Source organism: Amblyraja radiata, chromosome 8 (genome assembly GCF_010909765.2).
Source record: "Amblyraja radiata isolate CabotCenter1 chromosome 8, sAmbRad1.1.pri, whole genome shotgun sequence".
Lineage (NCBI taxonomy): Eukaryota > Metazoa > Chordata > Chondrichthyes > Rajiformes > Rajidae > Amblyraja > Amblyraja radiata.
In genome coordinates, this window is record NC_045963.1 from 20635854 (window position 1) to 20663090 (window position 27237).

Consider the following 27237-nt stretch of genomic DNA (forward strand, 5'->3'; position numbering starts at 1 on the left):
AGAGGATATATCACCGTATGATATACGTAAGTTCCAAATCCGATCCACTCCTAACACGTTTAAAATGTTATATATATTAGACTGTTCTCAGTTTTAAGGATATTATTTCCTTTTGAAATAGTGATTTTCTTTTGAAGATATGGATCAATTAAATAATGATCTGGCTTTTTGTTGGATAATGATAGCAAAACGCAGTATTCACCTTCATGCAGCAGTTTTTGAATTTTGCTGTGCAGGATCATGTATAGAAATCTTGACATTGCTGTGACCGAGTTCAGGGAAGAAGCAATAAATTTCAGTGGTTCCCTACCTCACTGAGGATAGACACAAAATGCTAGTAACTCAGCGGGCCAGGCAGCATCTCTGGAGAGAAGGAATGGGTGACGTTTCAGGTTTAGCAAAATGTCATCCATTCCTTCTCTCCAGAGATGCTGCCTGCCCTGCTGAGTTACTCCAGCATTTTGTGTCTATCTTTGGTTTAAACCAGCATCTGCAGTTCCTTCCTACACTTACTGAGGGTGTTCCACTCAAAATCATTACATGTGAGATGAAGTATAGGCATTGCATATCCACTGTATTAAATGGATATGATTGTGCAGGACAGACACATTTTCAGAAAAATAATATTTTCTTTCTACAGGTATTAGTTGTTTTCCAAGTGCCCTGCAGGAACAGACAGATCTAGAATTCGAAGCACAGACCGCAAGCTCGGAGTGGTTGAGATGGAGACCAGACGTGCACAGAGGGACTCAAGATAAATATTGACCAATTTAGACAGTTTCACCATTGTTTAAAATGGTTGAAATGTTTTTAGGTTTTTACATTTTTTGAAAAACAGAAGCAAATGCATCCTAAAAAAATGTGAAAAATTGAGACATTTAGACGCTAGCAACTTGTACTAAATCTGGTTCTGGAAATTAACCTGCTGTTAGGATCTTTTGTTTCCTGAGCAATGCTCACTTTGAGCACTGATGTGAGAATATTCTTACATCCGTGGGTTAATGCATCAAGGATTCTAGTAGCTTTCCCTGTACGTTCCTACAGCAAACATTATTGAAAGCAAGCCTGTATTTTTCTTAAATCAAAGTCAGTAATGTAGGTGTGTTGCTGACTGCAATATCTTGTGCAATACTTTCACACCTCGCCAAGCAATTGGCATGATTCAAAGCTTGTAGCAACTGCTTGTTTTTTGGATTAAGGTGAGAAATATCTGGTATTTATGTATTTAAAAAAATGGCAGGTTAAAAATGTGTATTCTTTACTTTCCTTACTTCTATCTTTTTCTTAAAGCTTTAAAAAAAAAAAAAAATGAAGCGGTACAAAAAATGTATTAAGATATATGTGTTGTGTGTTATTGTAATTTACCGTACTTCTAATAAAAATAAAATAAAAAATAAAAAAAATGTGTATTCTTCTGACTAAAGTATTACACAAAATGCTGGAGTAACTCAGTGGGTACTAAAGTATTACTTGCCTTCTGACCTTTGGGATGGACAAATAAATTGAAGAGAACACGTCTGTTTTGTATTCTGAGGAGATTCTGTTTTTGCATGCATAGGTTGCACTGTTCTATCCAGATATTGAGCAGCAGAATGCATAGTGATACTAATTGCAACCACATTTGCTGATACACAGAAAATATTGGGGTTTGGCTTGAGATTTGACCAACTGTAGTTTGTCAATTGTATGCTTGTAAGAGTTTGGTAGAAACATACACAATAGCCTGTACTTTGTGGGGAAATGCAACACTTTCTGCATTAAGATGCTGGTAATTCCTTCTAAGCATCTACAATAAGGTTCGGGATTCCTATTTATGTCTGCAAAACTATATTCCGATGTCAGGGTTCAGTGACAGGGCACAAAGTTGTTGGTATTTCCCAGCATCTACATTGTCGTTTCTTCCTAAAATGAAGCAAATCGGAAACGGCAACTCCATACATTTGAAAGGAGACGAATGGCTGGGGCATTAGGATGGGCCATTAAATTAAGTGGTTTGCTTATTTGAATTGAGTGTTTAGTTGAATGTATTTGAGTGTTTGTCCAAATGTTAATATTTTTTAATGGCAGGAATAGTTGCTTGAATTGCACTGCATTCAATTTTAGTTAAGCCCAGGTTCTCATTCTGTATTCACATTTTTCTCCAAACATCTTCAAAGAGGATTGAATCCTTGTTCTGAAGAGCTGATGGTTGGATCTGCTTGCAGTTCATCTCTCAGGTTTTGGAGAATGTTGTTCAGCTTATCCTACAAAAAGTTAAAGAAATGTTTGGTTTAGTTTTCACTCCATTTTTGCAAACAATACAATTGCATGCCATCAATAGTGAGGACGATGATGCATATCAATTTTAATTAAGTTTCTCTAAATTAACTGCAGGATGTCTCTCAGCTTCCAGTAGACACTTCAGTGATCCTGATATGAATGATTTTTGACAGTTTTCCAATAGCCCTCTCCAGGTATTCTCAAAAGCATTGTATTTTGGGAAGTCAATAGTTACAATTCTATTGTGTTGATAAACCTAATCAGGTTATTGTATTGCAGTCAGTAGATAAATATCCAGAATGCTTTCAGCTTGCTTATATTTGTGCCAAAAAGTTCTATAAAAAGCATTGCAACTGACAGCATCATTCAATTAGTGCGAGCAGAGACATTTGATTTAATTGTTTCTGAAAGCACTCAATTATTGACAAAGCAAAAAAGCAGCTACTTCAGGTCTTGGTTGTTTCTCATTATGTCCCTCACAGGTTAAGCATGAACGTAACTGAGTTGGAAATATGAATTTTATTTGATGTTTTACAATAAATAACTTCATTATTTTAGCAAGCAAGGAAATCAATTGGGAGATTAACTGACTGCCTCGCTTCAGAGTACAAAAGCGACCTCGTGTTCTTGTTTGCTTGGCATTTCAATTCATCACGTTACTTTCTTTCTGACCTCTGCCGATGGCTACTTATACTGATTCATTGAACACCCAAGAACCACAGTCTTGTCTTAAAATTTGGCATTTAGGGTCAATAACAAGATTCAATTTGCAATCTTTTTTTTTTTTAAAGGAGAAATGTGAGAATGTGGCTGTTGGATTATTTAATGCACCAAATTATAGATCTGGTCCCAAATCTCCCCTCTGTTATCCAAGCAACAACCACTACTCAGCCCACCAGCATCACCTGTATGTCTGCACATGCTCAGTTATATTTAATTACAGTTATGATGAAGGCTCAGACTAATAATTTTAGATTTCGGGTCTGGCTGTGAATTGGTTTCCTCATTAACAATTATGCTAAATACAGTAAAACTATTTATTCTTACTGACAAATTACTTTTAACTAGCATCTCAGCCCAGTTTTAAGAACATTTCGAATGATTCATTTCGAAAATGAGGGTCTAGAGTGTTTTATTGTCATATGTCCCAGATTGAAAAATATGTTCACTGCGCGCGCACACACAAACACACACACACACACACACACTACTAGTGCAATAATAATAGTCTATTGTAATTCAGAACTTAATTGAGGTTGAAGTTCATTCAAATTTATTTGTCACATGCACCTTATGATGAAATGAATTTATCATGCAGCGTTACAATTAAAAAAGGACATAATATACAACATAATTCAACACAGACACCCACCACAGCATTCTTCACTGTGGTGGAAGGCAATACAGTCCTCCTCCTCCTCCTCCCTCGATTACCCGTGATCGGGGCCCTGACCCTCCGTAGTCGCCGCTACGGACAGCCCGATGTTCAAGCCATCTGGTCCGGATGGTCGGAACAGTGATGCCGGGAAAGGTCGAGCACACCCCGCGCTCCCAGTCAGCCACCTCCTTACCGGAGACCGCGTCTTCCAGATGTAGTAGGCCACAGGCCGGCGGTCAGAGCTCTTCTCCGGTGACCCCCGGCGAGGGATCGCCTGCTCCACGATGGAAGATCCGCTCCACACCTGCTGCCAGAAACTCTACAGACCGAGGCTCCGAGATGTTGTAGGCTGGCGGTTGGGGCACTTCTACGGCGACCCCCGGAAAGGAGTCGCCCTGCTCCGCAGCATTAAAGTCTCCGCTGTGCCGCCGCTGAAGCTCTAGGCCCGACTCCGGCAAAAGGCTCTGGCACAAGACATACTGAGAAACACTAAAACATATTTCTGGACATACTAGAAAAAAGTTAAAACAACGACCCCACTGCAGGCGAGGCAGCCGACTCACAGCGCCACCGGATCCGGAAGTGTAGTGTTTAAGAGCCTGATGGCTGTAGGGAAGAAGCTGTTCCTGAAACTGGACGTTTCCGTTTTCAGGGTCCTGTACCTCCTTCCCGATGGCAGTGGTGAAATGAGTGTGTGGCCAGGATGGTGTGGGTCTCTGATGATGCTGGCTGCATTTTTGAGGCAGCGACTCCGATCAATCCCTTCGATGGTGGGGAGGTCAGAGCCGGTGATGGACTGGGCAGTGGTCACAACTTTTGGGTTTCCTGTCTCATTTTTGTAACTTGAAAATGGCAGAAAGTTGGGCAGTTTGATTCTCTAATTATATTGCAATTTCAGGGATCTTGCTAGCTCTGAACGTTTACCCTAGCGACATTATTTCAACCGTCTAGATAGATTGGAAAGGTTTATATTCAAATTACCAGAAGAATAGGGTTTTTTTTAAACTTTCTGAGCATCAAATATCATTCACATAGACAAAATAGTTTAGCTAAAATAACTCAATGCTTATAATAGTAGTAGATGTAAACAGGAAAAACAAAACAGGAAAAACAAAAGGAATTTAAGCATAAGAGTGACTATTGCAAACTTGAAGACTGAGCCAGTTTTGGGCCAATTTAGGTTTGTAAGAAGTGATTTAGTTTGGTGGACAGACAGCAGAGGTTTGAAATGGTTTAAAGTTTATCAAAAATTGAGAATGAAAGGTTGAACTGTACAACAGATACTGTAAATCTAGTGATGCCTGTGGCATTGTGTTTTTCAGTATTAATCGTGATATGGTGGAGACAGCAGTGGAAGTAGGTTGCCATGTAGTACAGTGGGAATGGGATCAGAAACTTCACTCAAGATATAAGTTTAATAGGATACCAAAGTTGTGGCTGCCTTATTCAGACTAACACATAGATGACAAGGGGGGGGTTTATCTTCCTGTGTCTCATGGGATGAACTTTCAGAATTGATATTGGATAACAAAACAGAGGCAGTAGAATAGTAATACGTGCCATCAATGTGCATGTGGAAATTAGCTGTGTATTAGGATAACAATGCAGAGTTGTTGAAGAGAAAAGGGACACAAATGGATTTTATGGGAACGTTATGTGTCGAGCTGGGAAAGTAGAACATTATAGGAAATTGTCTTTTTAGGCTCGTTAAGAGTGAAAGGAAGTAAGAACTGTGGACTAATCTGGATAATAGGAGAGAGTGGACACAAAGCACACATTCAGGAGGAATTGATTACAAAATTAATCCTTAAAGGGCTTGTCCCACTTGAGCATCATTTGCGCGTCACGCAGATGGCGCGCGAAGATTTGTACATCCCCAAATCCTGGGGCTCCGCATGCGACCGCGTGTCACTGCCTACATCGCCACGCACCATGCGCACATCACGTGTGCGTCGTGACACGTAAATGATGTTGCGTAAATGACGCGCAAATGATGCCCAAGTGGGACAGGCCCTTAAGGCTTTGGGCATTGGTGGGATCACATTATGAGTACTATGTTGAGTTGGATGATCAGCCATGATCATATTGAATGGCGGTGCAGGCTCGAAGGGCCGAATGGCCTACTCCTGCACCTATTTTCTATGTTTCTGGTCTCCTTATTGAAGGAAGGATTAAGGGCTTCAAGAACAGATTGGAGGTGGTTTACTAGACTGATAACTAGATTGGCCATATGTCTTACCAGGAAAGGTTGATCATGCTGGGCTTGTATCCGTTAAGGTTTTATGCCTGTGAAATATGTATTTGATTTTTAAAACTAGTATTTCAAAGCTTTCAACAGAATGGTCCAATTCAGCCACAATCTAAAAAAGTTGGTTGTCTGAAATTGCTGAATGCTGTGATGCACGTATTTGTAAAATGAGATGCTATTCCATGTTGGTTGAGTTTCATTGGGATAGTGCATGAGATCATAGACTGCTTGAGTGAGATTTAAAATAATAGGCAACCAGAAGTTCAGGGTTATCCTTGCAGACTGGATGATAGTGTGTTTCTCCAGTGTAGAGGAGACCCTATCATAAGCACAAAAGTGCATAATATCAAGTCGGATGGTTTACAGTAAAGAATGTTTGGGTTGCTGGAGAGTGGTAAAGGAAATGATAAAAGTGGCATGAGCTGGGCAATTCCACAATTTCAGTACATTAAAGATCATCAAACACAACATTAACTCAATGGATATTTCTAGTATTTTTGTAGAACCAAGGAACTGCAGATGCTGATTAATACGCAATGGGACACAAAGTGCTGGAGTAACTTAGCAGGTCAGCCAGCATCTACGGAGAATATGGATAGGTGATGTTTAGGGTCGAGACCCTTCTTCAGACTACAGACTGAAATATTTACTCCAGCACTTTGTGCCCTTTCTAGTATTCTCTTTCATTTTAGATTTCCAGCAACTGTAGTTTAAGTTTTTTACCTTGCCTGCCCTTTATCATTTGTCTTCTAGTCAAACCACATCCAGGCAGATCAGTTGAGATTAACAAGCTTATACCATCACATTTGTCAATGTCTTTTAATATCCACCATGAAATCTTCTCAATCTAGAGTCATAGAGTAATTCAGTTATTTCAAAGTCAGCTAATACGTGTTTCAATTCCAGATTTATTTAATTATAGAGCCATAGACGCATACAACATGAAACAGACCTATCGGCCCTTGTTCACACTGACCAAGACGTCTGCCTGAAATGATCCCATTTAGCCCATATTCCTCTAAACCTAACCTCTCAATGTACCCACTTGTCTATAAGTCTTTAAAACAGTTTTCCTCCAGCAGCTTGTTCCATATATCAGTGAGAAAAGGTTGCCTCACTGGGTCCTTTAAAATGTTCCCTCTTGTCTTAAATCTATGCCCTCTAGTTTTAGACTTTCCTACCATGGGAAAAAGACTGGGACGTTCATCTTGTCTATATCCCTCATGGTTTTCTATATCTCCATAAGGTCACCCCTCAACCTTCACGCTATAAGAAAAAAAATTCAACTTATTCTGTGCTTTTACCCAAGCCCTCCAGGTCTGGTGACATCCTCATGAATTGTTTCTGCACCTTTTCCACCTTAGTGACACCCTTCCTATAGGTGGGTCAATGAGAACCTAGTTGTAGTCCTACCAATGTCCTTAACAAGTTAATTGTCAGTTGTAACCTAACGTCCCAACTCCTGTACTCATGTCTTAACAAGCTTATACCATCACATTTGTCAATGTATTTTGATATCCACCCTGTCTTAACCAATGAAGGCAAGCATACTAAATGTCATTTTCACCACCTTGTTTACTTTGCTGCAACTTTCAGGGAACTACTTGCCTTCTACCCTTCGGTCTCTACCTTCTTCAACACTATCCAGGGCCTTACCATTTACTCTGCAAGCTCCACTCTGGTTTAACTTAATAAAATGCAACATCGCAGTGTTTTAAGTTAAATTCCATCTTCCATTTCTTGGCTCATTTCACCAGTTCATCTAGATCCTGTTGTGATCTTGTATAACTTTCTTCCATATTATTCTCTATATCAGTGGTTCTCAAATGGGGGTACGCGTACCCCTGGGGGTACGTGAAGGCACTCCAGGGGATACGTGAGATTTTAAAATATAATAAAATATATTAAATATATAAAATATATAAAATATAATAAATATAAATGTTTGCGCTGGTTAGGGGGTACTTGGCTGAAAAAATATTTCACAGGGGGTACATCACTGAAAAAAGGTTGAGAACCACTGCTCTATATCATCAAAATTGTCATTCCAAATTGTTAATATTAATGACAAACAACAGTGGATTCAGCAACGATCACTGTGGCACACCCACCACAAGTTCACAGGATTCCCATTTGAAAAATAACCATCTGCTACGACCCTCTGACCCCTAGCACAAAGCCATCTTTGCCATTTGTCCATTATTTCTGCAAGTTGAAATGTTTAATTTCCGAGTTGTTCTGGTGAAAAATCAGCACTGTTTTTCACTATCCAAAGATGCTATCTAGCCTGTTAATTATTTCCAGCATTTAATAGTTTAATTTCTGTATTATTTTGCTTTTGATAATTGATTTTAAGCATTTAATTATCTTAGACTTATGGACATTTAAAATCTATTAAAACTGAAGTGAACCATTGAGAAATGCCCTGTAATCTGCATTGAAATCTACAGAGGTAGGAACCAGGTATAATCTAGCACAGAATGGAAAGGTGTTTCCTCTATACTCCACAAAAACTTCATGTTTTAAATGGCTGAATGCTGACAATTGAGATTGGTGATTGTGGGCACAATTCAGCCCAATGTAATTGGAAAAATGGAGGAAAATTAGAGACCGTGTTGGTAGCACAGTGTTAATAGACATACTAGCTGCTTCTGTGTTGTAATTTCCATTTTTCTTTGTCTCGCATAAATAAGCAGATAAGCAAATAAGCAGTTCTGTTCGACATGCTTTCCCAAATTTGTCTTTAATGTTTAAAAACAACTGCATGTAGAATAAACATTTTTTATCCAAGGCGAACTAACAAAGCCAGAAGAAATACTACTTTGTTGCTTTTCATTTTAGTGAACATCAATTTTCTGGAACTAATTCAAATCTGCCTCTTATTGGAAAATCCCTCTATTTGAATTTCAGAGCAGGTTTGAGGGGCCTTGAGGTCTGCTTGGCTCCTTTTTATATTCTTATCTCTTCTCAATAAATAAATGATTCATGCCCCAAATAGCCCAAATGAATTCTATATTTCTCCAAACGTAATCTTCGTAAATAATCTGGTTGCAAATTATAATCTTCTGATCATAAAATAACTTGGATGTTATAACGACAAAGAAATATTGAATGAGTTATTAAGTTAATATGGAAGCCAAATGTTTTAGCATAAAACTATGGATTTATGTATGTTTTTATGTTGTATAAATTGCACTTACATTTAGCCCGTCCCCTGTGACTGGTAACTCTACTAAAGCTGGCTGGCATTCTCCTGTCATTTGATGTTCTGAACCCACTCACTGGCCATCATTCCTCTCTTCCCTCCATCCTGTTCCTGGTTAAAATAGGGGCTTAAGTTTCTTTTACTAAATGCAATCATTTTGTGTCAGAGAGGGATCTTGGGGACATTTTCCAAGATCATCCTTTTCTATTCGGTATCATAAAAGGTTTTATGGTGTACATGCAGAGCTTAGTGAATGGGGGTCATGTCATTAATGATGGATGGTATCCTCGAGTACTTGACCATTATGTAATTTCAATTCTATCAATGTAAGGGAAAGATACACACAGACAATTGATCTACTTTTTAAAACTGTTGTTCACATTCAAAACCAATGTCAAGATGAGCTAACTAAACATTTAAAAAAACCCTACAGTCATATTTAAATTGAATTTACAGAGAATCAGAGAGGTTCTTAATTAATTGAATTCCAATGAGATGAGGTTCAACGTGTACCTTAACAGGATGCTTTGAATCATTGTAATATTTTTTGAATGGTACAAAAGACTGAAATAGGAAAGTGCACATCAGAGTTGGAATCTAGGATTCATGCATTTCTCTAAGTAATAGAACTCTCATCAATTTACTTCAAATTGTTCTCAATAAATGTGAATTCAGATGGCAAACTCAAAATTAATTTGTACTAGACTAAGTGGGACCCGTTGGGTCCATGTCACATTGGAGGTCTGGTCCCCCAACGCAACCCGTTCCTCCCAATGCAATATTCCACCACACCCATAGCCCCCAACTGCGCAGGCGCGGCTCATTCCCCTCATCCCCAGCATTCTCTCCCCCTCCTCTTCACCCTCCCTCTTCTCTCCCCTCCCTCCCCCCTCCTATCCCTCTATCCCCCACTCCTCACCTCCCTTATCCCCCCCCACTATCCCCTCTCCTCCACTCCGCACTGCCCTCATCTCCCTCTATTTTCCACTACCTCCCCACACCTCTCCCTCTATTCCCCCTCCTCTCCACTCTCCCTCCTCACCTCCTCCCTCTTCTTTCCCCTCTCCAACCCTCCGGCCAATCCCGCCCTCACCTCTCCTTTCCCCTACCCTCAGTCACTTCCTCCCTCCATAACTCCTCTCCCCTCCCTACCCCCCTCCTTTCCCTCTATCCCCCTCCTCCCCAACTCTCCCTCCTCACTTCCCCCACTTTCCCTTCCCTCTCCCTCCCTACCCCTCATCTCCCTCAATCCCCCCAGTCTCCCTCCTCACCTCCCCCATTTCCTCCCTCTCCCTCCCTACCCCCTCCTCTCCCTCAACTCCCCCATTCTCTCTCCTCACCCCAGGATCTCGAGGTTGCCACTCCTCTGACCGGAGGTTGGCTTGACCAGAGACTACGCCAACCGGAGGCAGGCAGGTGCTGGTGACTGACAGCGGACGCGGCCAATCAGTGCAGCGATGGTGCAGGAAGGGGCGTCGCTGTCCCAGCGGTGACTGACAGGAGAGACCAATCTGTGCATGCATGATTTTTATGATTTTTAAACCTTAATAAAATATACCACTGATCGAAACAAAACTTGTTGCACTGGCAGCACAGGAGAATGGCGAGTAAGGTGGCGAAGCATCGTAGCGCTATCTTGTACCGTTTTTGCGCAAATGTAAAAACCACGCAAACTGGAAGATAACAAGATGAAAGTTTTAGTTATGTACTAAGTGGGAAAGATAGAGAGATAGATAGATGAGTACAGCCCAAGAATTGCTGAGTTTTATGCAGATAGTTTCAGATTACATCCAACCTTTGCATTACAATACACAAATGATTTGTCAATGCATGTATTGACTTTCTGTTAATGCAAAGGAACATGTCTTTAACATTTGCACAATTAATTAATTGTGAGAGTGAAAATAAGTGATAATATATAAGTAGTTGTTGAATGTACAGGCTTTGTATGGAAAAAATATTGCAGATGTTTAAAATCCAAAATACAACTATTTCTAATTTCGTATTCAGAAGTAGGACTAGCAGAGATATAATTTAAAAAGTTGATAACGAAACAATGATTGCAAGATTGCCTGGTATTTTCAAGATTATGTTCCAGAATTAAAATCTAACCTGAATGAGAGCATCAGTGATAGTCACACAAAGATGGAGTAACTCAGCAGATCAGACAGCATCTCTGGGGAGGAAGATTGCAACCTTCATGTGGTCCGCCCTGTTTCGACGAATGCAATCAATCTGGCGTGCACAATCAAGTAAGATCAAATAGAACAAGTTGTCCTACAACTTTAGGCTGTGCACGCCATATGCAAGAAGAAGAAGAAGACAGCATCTCTGGATGAAACGAATAGGAGACGTTTTGGATCGGGACCCTTCTTCAGACATCATCACCAATGATTGTCGCACTGTGATCAGTGATCGGCATCAATAAAATTTGTTGTAATTTCAACAAAAGATTTTGGGACAAGCGGCCAGAGGAGGTAAAGGAGGTAGTAGTGGCATATACTATCACATTTAAAAGGTATCTGGCCAGGTTATTGGACCAGAAGGGAGTAGGAGGTAGAAGCCTAATACAGGCAAATGGGATTAACATAGAAAACCATTTCAGTTAACATGGGCAAGGTCCTTTTCTCGTTTTTGGTTTTTATGAGTCCATGAAATCGATTCAACTTAAATGTGCCACATCAGATATCCAAGATGAGAATGTTTGCTCCCAGTTTAAAAGGTTCATTACATTTATCAAAAAACGGTTGTTCATCTGTTCCAGTTACGGGAAATCAATTCTAAATGCAAACATCTGTGTGACATACTTTGTCACAAATGTTGCTTTCTTGTACTGCCCGATTCCCACAGGATGGTTCTTTTATTTGTTTAGTATGAAAGCCAACATCTGCAGTTCAATGTTTACTCGGGCTGGCTATAGAAGGAGTGGAGGGATAATCACAATTAGGACATGTACCTTCACTGCCTTTCTGTCACATCCTGACATTAGCCTATTTCTTTGTGTCGGCATGTGAAGGTACAATGAGTAAATAGGCAGCAAACGTTTCCCCTGTGGCCAATGCCCTCTGTAACAAATATACCCCCGCACTCGCAACAAGGGCAGAGTCCCTCTGGTCCTCACCTTTCACCCCACCAGCCGGCAAATACAACACATAATCCTCCGCCATTTCCGCCACCTCCAACGTGACCCCACCACTCCGCAAAGACCGCTCCCTCCGCAACTCCCTCGTCAATTCTTCCCTTCCCTCCCGCACCACCCCTCCCCGGGCACTTTCCGTTGCAACCGTAAGAAATGCAACACCTGTCCCTTCACCTCCCCCCTCGACTCCATTCAAGGACCCAAGCAGTCGTTCCAGGTGCGACAAAGGTTCACCTGTATCTCCTCCAACCTCATCTACTGCATCCGCTGCTCTAGATGTCAGCTGATTTACATCGGGGAGACTAAGCGTAGGTTGGGCGATCGTTTCGCCGAACACCTCTGCTCAGTCCGCAATAACCTACCTGAACTCCCGGTGGCTCAGCACTTCAACTCCCCCTCCCATTCCCAATCCGACCTCTCTGTCCTGGGTCTCCTCCATTGCCAGAGTGAGCAACAGCGGAAATTGGAGGAACAGCACCTCATATTCCGTCTGGGGACCTTGCGTCCGGATGGCATTAACATTGAATTCTCCCAATTTTGCTAGCCCTTGCTGTCTCCTCCCCTTCCTTAACCCTCTAGCTGTCTCCTCCCACCCTCTCATCCGCCCGCACTCGGGCTCCTCCTCCTCCTCCCCTTTTCCTTCCTTCTCCCCCCCCCCCACCCCCCATCAGTCTGAAGAAGGGTTTCGGCCCGAAACGTCGCCTATTTCCTTCGCTCCATAGATGCTGCTGCACCCGCTGAGTTTCCCCAGAAATTTTGTGTACCCTCTTTGGATACTGTTGTGGATGGATGACCTATCAAAGGGCAGCAGGATCAACCAGGTCTATGGCACCAGGACTGTCTAAAGCTCAATGGGGAAGGGTGGGATGAGACACAGCAATATTAATTATACTCAAGAGTCAGGGGCCAAACAAGAAATTTTGTGCACATAAATGAGACGACAGGGAGTGGGTAATGTACAGTTATTTAAGAAGTGTAGCAAAGAGAAGCTAGGGTCGTAGAGAATGGTAATCCTGAAAACAATGATGAATAAGTTACAGAGGGGATTCTGAGGGACAGGATCTACTAACATCTTGTTTAAGAAGGAACTGCAGATGTTGAAAAATCAAAGGTACACAAAAATGCTGGAGAAACTCAGCGGGTGCAGCAGCATCTATGGAGCGAAGGAAATATGCAACGTTTCGGGCCGAAACCCTTCGGTTTCGAAACCGAAACGTTGCCTATTTCCTTCGCTCCATAGATGCTGCTGCACCTGCTGAGTTTCTCCAGCATTTTTGTGTACCTTCTACTAACATCTTGTTCAGCAGAGATTGATTGAGGATAGTTAGCATATCTTTGTGTGTGTGAAATCATGTCTAACAAAACTGTTAGATTTTTTTTTAAATAACACAAAGTGCTGGGGGAACTTGTGTGGTTGGGTAACATCTCTGGAAGACATGGCTAGGTGACATTGTGGGTTTGGACTTTCTTTTTGAAGAGATAACCAAAAGGATTGATGAGATAATGTCAATTTTGACTTTAGCAAGCCTTTGGTGAGTTCCTGCATGGTAGGCTTAACTGGAAGATCACATGGTATCCAAGGGGAGCTAGCTTTCTGGATACATAATTAACTTGATGGCAGGAATCAGAGGATGCGGGTGGAATCTGTTTTTGAATTGGAGGCCTCTGACTACTTGTGTGCCACAGGGATTAATGCTAGACCCATTGTTCACCATTTATCCATTAAGTATAAGAGTTGGGACGTTATGTTGCAGTTGTACAAGACATTGATAAGGCTGTACTCGGTATATTGTGTACAATTTTGATTGCCCTGTATGGAAAATACATCATTATGTTGGAAAGAGTGCAACGAAGATTCATGAGGATGTTGCCAGGACTTGAGGGCCTGACTTAAAGGGAAAGGTTAAGTAGGCTAGGACTTTATTCCTTGGAGCATTGGTGACTGAGCGATGATCTTACGGAGGTATATAAAATCATGAGGGGCAGAGATAATGTGAATGCTTATATTCCTTTTTCCCCATGTTCAGGGAATCAAAACCTAGAAGCCATATGTTTAAGATGAAAGGAAAAAGATTTAATAGGAATCTGACAGGCAACAAAGGGCAGTGTACATATGGAACTAGCTAGCAGAGAATGTATCTAAGGCAGGGAAAATAAATTTAGAGGCCATTTGGTTAGGTACATGGATAGGTAGGGTGTAGAGGGATATGAGCCATATGCAGGCAAATTTGAAGACCATCTTGATCAACATGAACAGATTGGGCTGAAGGGTCTGTTTCCATGCTGTATTACTGTTCATCTGTTGTTACAACCTCTTCAAGAAAGGTATTATTCATCTGTGGTCAAAATGTAATCATGTGTGCACACAACTTCTAATGCTAATATCAAAACCATAAAAGGATATGAGAGGAATGAAATGTATATCCTTAGTTACAATGATAGGACTGAATAACAGCTATTATCTACATAATTTGAAATTAATTAAAGGGCGTCTTCAGGTTTTCTTCCATAGTTTGTGATGCCAGTTCAAACCTTACTGTTTTTTTCTACTTTATAACACTATTATCTTATGCCTACTTCGCTCCCCTTTAACATTAAATTTCTTTCCCAACAATATGGTTTATCTAGAGATCATACCTTTAAAAAAACATTGGTGTGCACAAAAGTATTGTCTGCAGCTACTGAAATTGAAAATGTTATGTATGTCTTTATAACACATCTGACTGGCTATTTCTAATTATGCAGTCACATGCTAGCCATACTGCTGATTTTAGATCCAAGAAAAAGTGGTTGTCAGAAAGATTTATCACGTTAGACAAACAAATTTAGCTCAAAGAAAATTAATTTGGCTCAAGGATCATAAATGCCATCTGGTAGCTACATTAGCAATTGTTAATTTGACTTGGAATTAAAAGCAGTTTTATATGATGTTTGTCTGGTTTTATGACTGATTTACTGGGGAATTATTTTGAGAATAGAAAGTGCAGTACTACTTGATAATACAAAATAAATGTTATTTTATGCAGATATTATGCATTATGCATGCAGTTAAATGATTGATAAATATTTGGTAACTGTATAATTATGGTTTAAAATGACCAAGAAAAGAGATGGATTATTTTATTACAAATAAAATTGTAAATTGTATAGTTATTTATTTTCTTCCCTGTCCTTTACTTTGTCTCTCAGTGATGCAAAATAATTGATTAAAAGACTAAGTTACAGCCACTGGCAATGTTTTTATTGTAACTGCTTAGGTTCTCCTCTGGCTGTGCTCCTGATTTATTTACTGCTTTTATTATCGACTTATTACTGATTAAAGTTTAAAAAAATCAAAATACTTTGAATTTAAAACGACCAGCTTCAACTGATGACATCAGAATGGCTCAGCTAGCAGTGATCAGCTTCACTGAAGATTTCATCCTATATTTCACAAGTTATTCGCGATTAAAGCTTTAAAAATGCCAACTTTCACTAGATTTTTACTGTTAAAATCATTCCTGCCGGCTTCCAACACACTTTGATACAATGTTGCGACACAGGAACACTCTGAACCTTTCACCTCACAGGAGGGGGAGGGTGAATTGCTATTGCAACTGCTGAGGGAGGCAGGGGAGTGCCGGAATCTTACTTTCGGGAACGGCTTGACTTGGAGGACCATGCCTCCCATGGGGGCTACGGGTAGGGAACAGGTGTGTTGGGGGAGCAGACCCAACAGCTCTGCACTGGTCTAGTTACAAATAAAATTGTAAATTGTATAGTTATTTATTTTCTTCCCTGTCCTTTACTTTGTCTCTCAGTGATGCAAAAGACTTGTTTAAAAGGCTAGGTTACAGCCACTGGCAATGTTTGTATTGTAACTGCTGAGGTTCCCCTCTGGCGGTGCTCCTGATTTATTTACTGCTTTTATTACCGCTCTGACCTATTTTTGCCTTGCATTATAATTCATTTTAACATTTTATCATTTTTGCCTTCCATCCATTCAAAGATTTTTCCCTTTGGTCCCCCCATTACCCCTAGCTCTGCTCATGCTTAAAAACTGTTACATTTCTAGCGACATATTTTTACAAACAATGTGAAATACAGGACCCAATATCTACATGGTGAAGATGACATAGCATTCGAGCTCAATCATTTTGGGGGAAGACAATGGTGAAGGTGAGAAGACAGCCTAATATTTGGAAATTTCCAAAACCCAAACGGTGTAAGTCCTCCTACACAATCATTTTTGGTCTTTGGTGCATTTTATTTTGTTATTCAATGTGTTGTGCTCATATCAGCTCATTCATTGAACTATTTCATTAATACTAATTTCCTGAGCTTCCCCCCCCCCCCCCCCCCCCCCCCCCCCCCCCCCCCCCCCCCCCCGCCACCTAATATTGTAAAATCAACCCGTAGTTATCCAATTCTTCTCTTAATATTTGAAATCTTCTGCATCAAACATCCTTGAATGTAATGTGTTTCAGATCAAGACAATGTAACATGCTGAGAACATTTCACATGTCGTACAGTCATAGAGCGTGAAGGCAGGCCCTCAGCTCATGAGTCTGCTCTGACCATCTACACTCAACCCATTATAATTCCCCCCATATTCTACAACACAGTTATACTCCAGGGGCTATTTGTAGGGAACAATAAACCTACCTGCCTAGAGTCACTGAATGCACAACTTGCTAATGCCGACCAAGATACCACTTCTACACTAGTTCCACCTGTCTACGTTTGGCCCATATCTCTCTAAACCCTTCCTATCCATGACATGCCCAAATGTCTTTTAAATGTTGTTATAGTACCTGCCTCAACTACCTATTTTGGGAGTTAGTTCCATATACCCACCACCCTCTGTGTGGAAAACATTGCCCCTCAGGTTCCTATTAAATCTTTTCCCTCTGACCTTAAACCTATGCCTTCTTATTCTTGATTCCCCTATTCTGGGTACTAGACCCTGTGAATTCACCCTATGTGATCTTATACATCTTTATAAGATCACCCCTCATCCTCCTACGTTCCTAGGAATGTTGTTCTAGCCCGTCCAACCTCTCCCTATAGCTCAGGCCCTCAACTCCTGGCAATATCCTCGCAAATCTTCTCGGCACTATTTCCAGCTTAATAACATCCTTCCTAGAGCAGGGTGACCAAAAATGAACAAAATGGTCCTAAAGTAGCTTCACCAATGTCTTGTACAATTGTAACATAACAACCCAACTTCTATACTTTGATGAAAAGCAATGTACTGAAAGCTTTCTTGACCACACTATCCATCTGTGACACAGCTTTCAAGGAACAATGTACCTGCAATGATCACTGTTTTACCAGGTTTAAGATATTTTATGCAGAGAGACAGGAAGGGCTTACAAGTTAACATTCTAAATTGGGGCTAGGCCAACTTTGAAGGTACAGTGGCTTGCAAAAGTTTTCATACCCTTTAAACTTTTCCACATTTTGTCACGTTACAACCACAAACGTAAATGTATTTTATTGGGATTTTATGTGATAGACCAACACAAAGTGGCGCATAATTGTGAAGTGGAAAGAAAATGATACATGGTTTTCACATTTTTTTACAAATAAAAAACTGAAAAGTGTGGCGTGCAAAAGTATTCAGCCCCCTTTACTCTGATACCCCTAAATAAAATCCAGTGCAACCAATTGTCTTCAGAAGTCACCTAATTAGTAAATAGAGTCCACTTGTGTGTAATCTAATCTCAGTATAAATACAGCTGTTCTGTGAAGGCCTCAGAGGTTTGTTAGAGAACATTAGTGAACAAACAGCATCATGAAGCCCAAGGAACACACCGACAGGTCAGGGATAAAGTTGTGGAGAAGTTTAAAGCAGGGTTAGGTTATAAAAAAATATCCCAAGCTTTGAACATCTCACGGAGCACTGTTCAATCCATCATCCGAAAATGGAAAGAGTATGGCACAACTGCAAACCTACCAAGACATGGCCGCCTACCAAAACTGACAGGCCGGGCAAGGAGAGCATTGATCAGAGATGCAGCCAAGAGGCCCATGGTAACTCTGGAGGAGCTGCAGAGATCCACAGCTCAGATGGGAGAATCTGTCCACAGGACAACTATTAGTCGTGCACTCCACAAATCGGGCCTTTATGGAAGAGTGGCAAGAAGAAAGCCATTGTTGAAAAAAAGCCATAAGAAGTCCCGTTTGCAGTTTGCCACAAGCCATGTGGGGGACACAGCAAACATGTGGAGGAAGGTGCTCTGGTCAGATGAGACCAAAATTGAAGTTTTTGGCCTAAATGCAAAACGCTATGTGTGGCAGAAAACTAACACTGCACATCACCCTGAACACACCATCCCCACTGTGAAACATGGTGGTGGCAGCATCATGCTGTGGGGATGCTTTTCTTCAGCAGGGACAGGGAAGCTGGTCAGAGTTGATGGGAAGATGGATGGAGCCAAATACAGGGCAATCTTGGAAGAAAACCTGTTAGAGTCTGCAAAAGACTTGAGACTGGGGCGGAGGTTCACCTTCCAGCAGGACAACGACCCTAAACATACAGCCAGAGCTACAATGGAATGGTTTAGATCAAAGCATATTCATGTGTTAGAATGGCCCAGTCAAAGTCCAGACCTAAATCCAATTGAGAATCTCTGGCAAGACTTGAAAAATGCTGTTCACAGACGCTCTCCATCCAATCTGACTGAGCTTGAGCTATTTTGCAAAGAAGAATGGGCAAAAATTTCAGTCTCTAGATGTGCAAAGCTGGTAGAGACATGCCCCCAAAAGACTTGCAGCTGTAATTGCAGCGAAAGGTGGTTCTACAAAGTATTGACTCAGTGGGGCTGAATACTTTTGCACGCCACACTTTTCAGTTTTTTATTTGTAAAAAAATTTGAAAACCATGTATCATTTTCCTTCCACTTCACAATTATGCACCACTTTGTGTTGGTCTATCACATAAAATCCCAATAAAATACATTTATGTTTGTGGTTGTAACATGACAAAATGTGGAAAAGTTCAAGGGGTATGAAAACGTTTACAAGCCACTGTATTAGATAGGAACTTGCTCAGTTTGATTGGAGCAGGTTATTTGAAGGGAATGAAAGTGGGATGTTTTTAAAAGTGTGATGACAAGAGTCTAGGGCCTGCATGTTCCTGGTAGAGTGAAGGGCAAAGCAGGTGGGCATAAGGAAGCTTGGATGATGAGTGAAATTAAGGTTCTGGCCAAGAATAAAATGGAGGCATGGGGCAGGTATAGACAGGTGGGATCATGTATCCCTGGAGGAATTTTGGGAACTGAGTAGCAAGCTAAAAAAGGAGATAGCTCTGGCAGATATTAAGGATAATCTAAAGAGATGTTATACATACATTAATGGCCCCTCAGGAATCATGAGACCAACTCTGTGTGGAGCCACAGGACATGGGCAAGGTCCTAAATGAGTATCTCTGCTCTGTTTTTTATCATGGAGAAAGACATAAGGACTAGGGAACTTGGGGCAGTCAGTATCACGATTGAGGAGGAACTGAGCATCATAACACATATGAAGGTAGACAAATCTCCTGGGCCTGATCAGATATATCCGAGGACACTGAGGGAAGCTAGAGAAGAAATTGCAGGTTTACTGGCTGAGATTTACGAGTGATCATTAAATGCGGGTATGGTGTCAGAAGACTGCAGAATGCCAAGTATTGTTCCTCTATTTAAGAAGGGCCACAGGGAAAAGCCTGGGAACTACAGGCCAGTGAGTCTAACATCGGTGGTCGGAATGTTACTAGAGAGTATTCTGAGGGATAAGATATACATGCATTTAGAGGGACAGGGATGATTAGGGATAGTCAACACGATTGAGTATGTTGTGAGTATGTGTGTGTATATATATACACACAGAGCTTTTCTTTTCTCTCTCTCGTTTGTCATATCATACTATGTTTGCATAATCTGTTGCGCTGCAGCAAGTAAGAATTTCATTGTTCTATCTGGGACATATGACAATAAAACACTCTTGACTCTTGACTTGGTTTTGTACGTGAAAGATAGTGTCTCACAAGTTTTTTGAAGATGGGATGAAAAAGGTTAATGAGGGCAGAGCTGCAGATGTTGTATATATGGATTTCAGCCAGGCATTTGACAAGGTTCGGCATGGTGGGCTGCTCTGGAAGGTTAGAACCTTTCTGACTGGATAGAAAATTGGCTTCATGGAAAGAAGGAAAGGATGATGGTGGATGGTTTTTCGTGGAGGCATGTGACTAGTGGTGAGCCTCATTACATTACATTATTGTTTGATTATACTCGTGTATTATAATTTGATTTGACAAGACAGCATGTGTTAAAAAAAACATTTCACTTTATCTCTGTACATTTGACAATAATAAAGCATTATTAATACCAAGCTCGTATAGCTCCCAGTGCAACCATGCTCCTCTGTTTAAATCTTCATGTACTTAACACAGGAGATTTTAATGGGATGAAGCAACTCCATACAGAAGTGTAATGACAAGGTTTGCTTATTGAGTTGAATTAATGTTAATTATATTCTCATGATTTGTTTTATTTCCCAATCTTAACATCTTTGCTTGTTTGTGAATTCAGAGACATTCAATCACTTTGACAGCTCTGACAGCAGATAAGCCAGTGGTTTGATTTGACCAGCTTTCAGTGCACATCTGGAAGGGGACCCTATAGTTTTCATTAGAAAAGTCACTTTACTATTTTGGACTTCACTGGTCAGCGGGCAGCAGCTTCCAGCAGGAAGGTTACGGCAGAGACCATGTCCAGGTAAGAGCAAGCTTCAAAAGGCAATCAACTCGTCAAAGATAGACACAAAATGCTGGAGTAACTTTCATGGGGCAGGCAGCAATCTGGAGAGATGGAAAGGGTGACGTTTTGGGTTGAGACCGTTATTCAGACTAATCAACTAGTCAACTCAGGCAGTTCACTGGTCAGTGGAAGATCTGACCTTTTTTCAGCTGAGCCCTAACTGGTATTTTATAAACATTTAACACTATTTATTTCCGTTGTTCTTTATTCTACTTTCAATAACGCCAATATTCCTCCAAACTATTTTCATTGCCTCAACAACTTGTCCTGCCTTCAAAAATTAATGTACTTAGATTTGCATCTCTGCTCATATGCATCATTTGAAATTGTACAATTTATTTTTAATACCTCAACTCATTAGTTCTATGAATATGTAAAACTTCACATGTGTCATGTGCTTGCCTGTTTTATTGATGTAGTGATGTGGTCCTGAAATCCATTACAGGTGACCTTCAAGGGCCTGTCCCACTTGGCTGTCATTTGCGAGTCACGCAGGTGGCGCACGAAGATTTTGTGAATACCAAAATCCTGGGGCACCCAGCGCGACCGTGCGTCACTGCCTACGTCACCACGCACCATGCGTGCGTACTGCATGCCATGCACGCGTAATGCACGCCATGCACGCGTAATGCACGCGCGTCGTGATGCATAAATTATGTCGCGTAATTTATTAAGCCAAAGCTGACATGTCAAGTGTGACTTTGGTACATTTTTTATATTATCAGATGACAAGATTACTCAGAAACTTGATTAACAGTAAATCGAGGTCTACAGTATGGAATTCAGAAAGACAATTAGGTCACAAAGAGAATGAGATGATTCTCCACAAATTAACAGTAGATCCAAATTTCTATTACAATGATGGGTGCACACATAATCAATAAAATTCCTGTTCGGCTTTGTCTGTGATTTCCTGTCACCACATTAGCACTTTCCACATCCATATTGAATTATTACACCTCACTAGTGCTTACCCTACAATAATCACAAATAATGAATTCCGTAAGGGAAAATTTCTGAAAACCCAAATGGCCTTAAAGTGGGGCTCACATGCACTAAGCTTTTCATTGTTTATTACATTCTCAAGTTTTGTATGATTTGTAAACATCATCCCTGTCTACATATAAAGATCAGAATGCATCAAAAAAGATGGCAGCTCCTGATATCAGTCTCTGGGAAACACCACAATATACAGTAGGTAATTAACCAAACTGCCCATTACTTCTCTCCAGAGATGCTGCCTGTCCCGCTGAGTTACTCCAGCATTTTATGTCTATCAAGCAGATTGAATGTCAGACCAGCTGTTAAACAGAAAAGCCAATGAATGCTTGACTGATTGCAGCACAGAGAGATCATGATCACCAAGTTTGAAAGGATGTTATTGCATTTTCCCTCCTCCTGTTTTATCTTTATGATATGGCTGCTTCCAAGACACAATTCATCTGACTTACCAGCAGAAACTTAAATCAAGCTCACAACTGCACTGTGGGAGTTTGATGAAAACATTATAATGTTCTGCTTCTCTATGACAGACTGATGTACACTAGGCAATCAACAACTAAATATCTCAATAGGTGTCTATGCAACTAGTTGGGACTGTGATTTGTGTTCTTAACTTTTCTCGACCTGTAGTCACTGATTTGTTGTTTTTTTGCAGTGGTGGGGAGATGAGATTAGTAAGGAAAAATTTGGTTCCTGATATATTGAGTGCTACCAGCTTTTTCTGTTGTTAATATAATGGCAGAGAACTGAGGTCCCCGTAATGCAAAAGCATCTAAACACGCCAAAATTATGATTTAATTGAATATAACTACAATATGAGGAGATAGAGAAATGCATGTATGATCCTTCTGAACCGAGGAATTACTTAATACGCATTCTAACATACCTGTACATAGATGCATAGCTGAGAAACAGTAATTTCTTATGGAAATGGATTACTTCTCAAATAGTTTCTTAACATGTCATTCTTTTATTCTGTGAACTATGTAAAACGTATTTATAGATATTCCTTGAAGATGGATCCACAAGAGACGGTCATGATTTATTCATGGCAGTCTGCTATGGTCTCCATATTTGAGTTAATCATGCCAAATCAAAGTTTAATTGTTGCTGTTGTGTAACACTCTATATATAACATATAAAGGAAAATAAAGCATGACGGCTATTGTTTATGTATTCAACACCTGTTGTGAGTTTAATCTTGTAAATTGGTTCGGAATAAGCAGAGCTTTATTTGATATCTACTTCCGTCCTACTGAAGTTCTGAAGTGGAGTTCATGAAGCACAGTTTAGTTTAGTCTATTATTGTCACGTGTGCCAAGGGACAGAGAAAAACTTTTTTTGTTGCGTGCTATCCAGTCAGTGACAAGACTGCATGATTACAATCAAGCTATCCACAGGGTACAGATATAGGATAAAATGAATCATGTTTAGTTCAAGTTGAAGTCCAGCAAAGTCTGATTAAAGATAGCTAAAGGTCTCCAATGAGGTGAATGGTAGTTGGTGAAGGATGGATTCAGTTGCCTGATCACAGCTGGGAAGAAACTATCTCTGAATCTGGAGGCCTGCATTTTCACACTTCTGTACCTCTTGCCTGCTGAGAGAAGGGAGAAGAGGTCGTGGCCAGGGTGAGACTGGCCCTTGATTATGCTGGTGGCCTTGTCGAGACAGCGTGAAATGTGGATTGAGTCAACGGAAGGGAGGTTGGTTTGCATGATGATCTCAGCTACGTCCACAACTCTGCAATTTCTTGCGGTCTAGGATGGAGCTGCTCCCAAACCATGCTGTGATGCAACCCGATAAAATGCTTTCTATGCGCTTATGCTCTGATATTGCGGTTTTAGCAATGTTTAATCAATGATTAACTTCTACATCAATGTGTTGAATTGCTTTCCCCATCTCCAAATGAGAATTGGTGGCAGGCAGGAGCAGCAGAGGGAAATGAGGGGTGAGCAATGGATGGGGCAGGGATCCAGGGGGAGGAATGTGCGGTGATAGGGGGCTGGAGGGAAAGGTGGGAAGAAGGGAGTGAGTGAGAGAACCAGGGTAGATGGAGCCATACACAGTGGAAAAGGCCCTTCGGCCCAACTTGTCCACACCAGCTGACCAGATAGGAGAAAAAAGGGACAGAGGGGATGTGAGTTAACTGAACTTGGAGAATTCAATGTTTATGCCATCGGGTTATAGATTACCCATGCAGAGTATGAGGTGCTGTTCCTCTAGTTTGCAGTTGGCCTCATGCTGGCAATGGAAGTGGCCGAGGATGGGCACATTCCAAGCCCAAGGCCTTTTGTGCTTTGTTCGAACAATGCTAAGGAATACTCCAGGATTATTCATAAATAATTATTTCTCGGAACCAACAGGATAGTAAAGTGAGCAGTGAGCAGAGAATCCATTGGCATTGTTTAAACGTTGTTAAGTTACTGTCACTTTGGTTAATAGCCACAGGTGCCAGATGTCAACCTTCAGCTGGTAATGAATGGCAGTAGTTAGAAGGTAATGAAGGTAGTGAAGCAGTGGAAAGGAAGAAGACAGGAAACAGGGCACACTGAATTACAACATCTGAGTAACATGTATCACTTCATCGAATGACAACTCTCCAGCAGGGAAACAGCCTATTGATGAGGTCAAAAGTACAGTCTCATGCAGTGCTGAGTCTGAACAAATGAGATAAATGCCGGGTTAACAATTTTTGGAAGCTTTAATGAACGAAGCACAACAGATGTGCAGATCTTTAAAGCTTTAAGTTATTCAATACCATGTGCTAATGAACCAAAGTGTACAGCAAGCATTTGAGCATGATAATATAGACAGCTTGACCCGCAACATGTCCAACAACTAAGAGGGAGACAAATTAAATAGTTAGCTCCAGTGAGCATCAAGAATGCTTGTATCTTCTCACATTCCTACCCATTGTAATTTAAACATGTAACATAAAATGCATGAAAAATGTTTGCATTATTAAACACATAAGCTGCATTATTAAATGAATACATGAATGAAAATGCTTCAGGATAGCAGTTGATTTTCTAATCTAATTGTCTGGAAATTCATCTTCAGCTGCAAATACTTTTCTTATCATCATGCACAAAAATTCAAAGGCAGTGTACGGAAACTGACATATTGTGTAGCAATTGAAATGCTACCTTCAGGGGATGCATTTCTTAATATGGTATTCTTAATTGGTATCTTTGCCTCACTGTGTCCGGCTGACAAATTTCTAGAATGGCTGGGTGGACAGGGGGGGTGGAGAGGGTTTGCTTGAGAGTTGTGGAATGCTAATACCCAAAGATGGACTCACCAATCTGATTATGGAATGGAATACTTTAATGTCAATGTACGCCAGTTCCTCCTTTGTTCTCTCCCCCCCCCTCCTACTCCACATCGGTTTCCCCACACAGGGACCTCCATTGCACTTCCCCCACCCCCCCATCCTCACAGCGGTCCCCCCATGCCCTCATTGACTGTCAACCCACAATCTGATGTGTCTGCAGGTTGTGGATTTGACTCATTCTGTTCCTGCTTGTCCAGCGAGGACCGGAGAACCAGAGAGGAGGGTGGAGGGAGCCGGCGTTGGTGGACGCAAGAGCAATGGGCCGGTAAGAGAGTGAACCAGGGTCTTACCCTGAAGGTTGGCTGCGGGAGGCATTGCAGCAGGGGTGCAGAAGCTGAAGGTGGCCGGGTGAGGAGAGGGACGACGGTTCGCTAGACAATCCAGACGGAGAGGCCGGCTAGAGGTCTGGGGCTCACCTGGTTCGGGCGCTGCTCCAGAAGACTGAGCCCACTCCAGAGGACTGGACGGGGCTGGACTTTGAAAATGGTGCCAAAACCTGGTGATTCCTGCTATCGGTCTCAGTGGACTACTTCTATACACTTTGGTCTAATCTTGGGATTGTATGGGGATTAGATATGGCAATACTTTACTGAACTGTATGCAAAGAAACAATTCCACTGTACGTCTGTACATGTGATAATAAACACCCACTGAACCAATGCTACACTCCAATGGTAGAGTGGAACAGTGATAGCAGTAATATTATTTCATGCTTCGGGACTGCAACATCAACCTCCCCTCCCCACCCACTTTTCCCACAACATCTCCTCCCTCCTCAGTATCAACCCCCTCCCCTACCAGCATCACCCCGCCCCCAACACAGCATCACTCCTCAACAGCACCGCACACCCTGCAGCCCCCACAGCATCACCCCCACCCCAACGCCCACAACATCCTCTCCCGCCCAGCATCACACTCCCCAGCCCCACCCAGCAACAAAGCCCCCCCCCCTCCTTCCACTTCAAAGGATTATTAAGGATCTAACTATGACATTCCTACATATCACTTGTGCCCCTGCAATTTCTCCGCTATGGCCGTTTAATCTGCACATCAATTTATTAAAGTTGATAATAACACATGCATTATATAATCTATGGATATCATAAAACAAAATGTGTATTGAGAGCAGAGTAGGCCACAGTCTCTGAAACCATTTAATAAGATGACGATTGAGACCATAAAAAGATTACGAGTTGTTTAGAATGGTGAATTGAAGTGATAAGTACCACCTGGGGGGCGCGGCACGATTGGCAGCCCCGCCAACATTGTGCCTCTTTTCGTCTTTTAAATTTTTTTTTAGTGTGTTTAAAAATTTGGTGTAAATGTTCTACGGTTTGTTTTATGTGTGGGTAGTGGGAGGGGGAGAGGGTCGGTGAAAACTTTTTTTCCAATCTCTTACCCTGCCGGAGATGCAATTGTTTTCCGGATCGTATCTCCGGTCGTTCTGCGACCTAACATCCTCTTCGGACTGACCTTGGGGCCCCACCGCGGGGCATGGACTTAACATCGGAGCCGATCCCTTGCCTGTGGACTTTACGTTGAGAGCTTGCAGTCCCTGGAGAGGCCGAGTCGGGAGCTCCAACGACGCAGAGGTTCGACCAGCCCCGACCCGAGGTCCGATCGCCCGGCGCGGGGGAGCTGACATCCCCCCCGATGTGGGAGCTGATCGCCCCGACGTGTAGGGCCCAAATGCTGCCGGCTACGGGAGTCATGATCGTCCGGTCAACGGAAGGCTCGAGGCCCCCGACCGCGGGAGAACAAAGAAGGGGATTGAACTTTTTTTCGCCTTACATCTCAATGAGGAATGTGGAGGAGTCACTGTGGTGGATGATCATGTTAAAATGTATTTTGTGTGTTCCATTGCTTTTTATATGTATGACTGACTTGGC

The 27237-nt window shown here is 41.5% G+C and overlaps 1 protein-coding gene across 1 annotated transcript in view; it reads right to left on the reverse strand.

Moving 5' to 3' along the window:
- Nucleotides 1-1423: 1423 nt before the first annotated feature.
- Nucleotides 1424-27237, reverse strand: part of LOC116975938 (spermatogenesis-associated protein 7 homolog) — a 75587-nt gene continuing 49773 nt past the window's right edge. Inside the window, exon 11 of the mRNA XM_033025355.1 lies at nucleotides 1424-2243. Coding sequence (XP_032881246.1) covers nucleotides 2151-2243 — 93 coding nt within the window. The 3' untranslated portion in view covers nucleotides 1424-2150. The remainder of the gene's footprint in view (nucleotides 2244-27237) is intronic.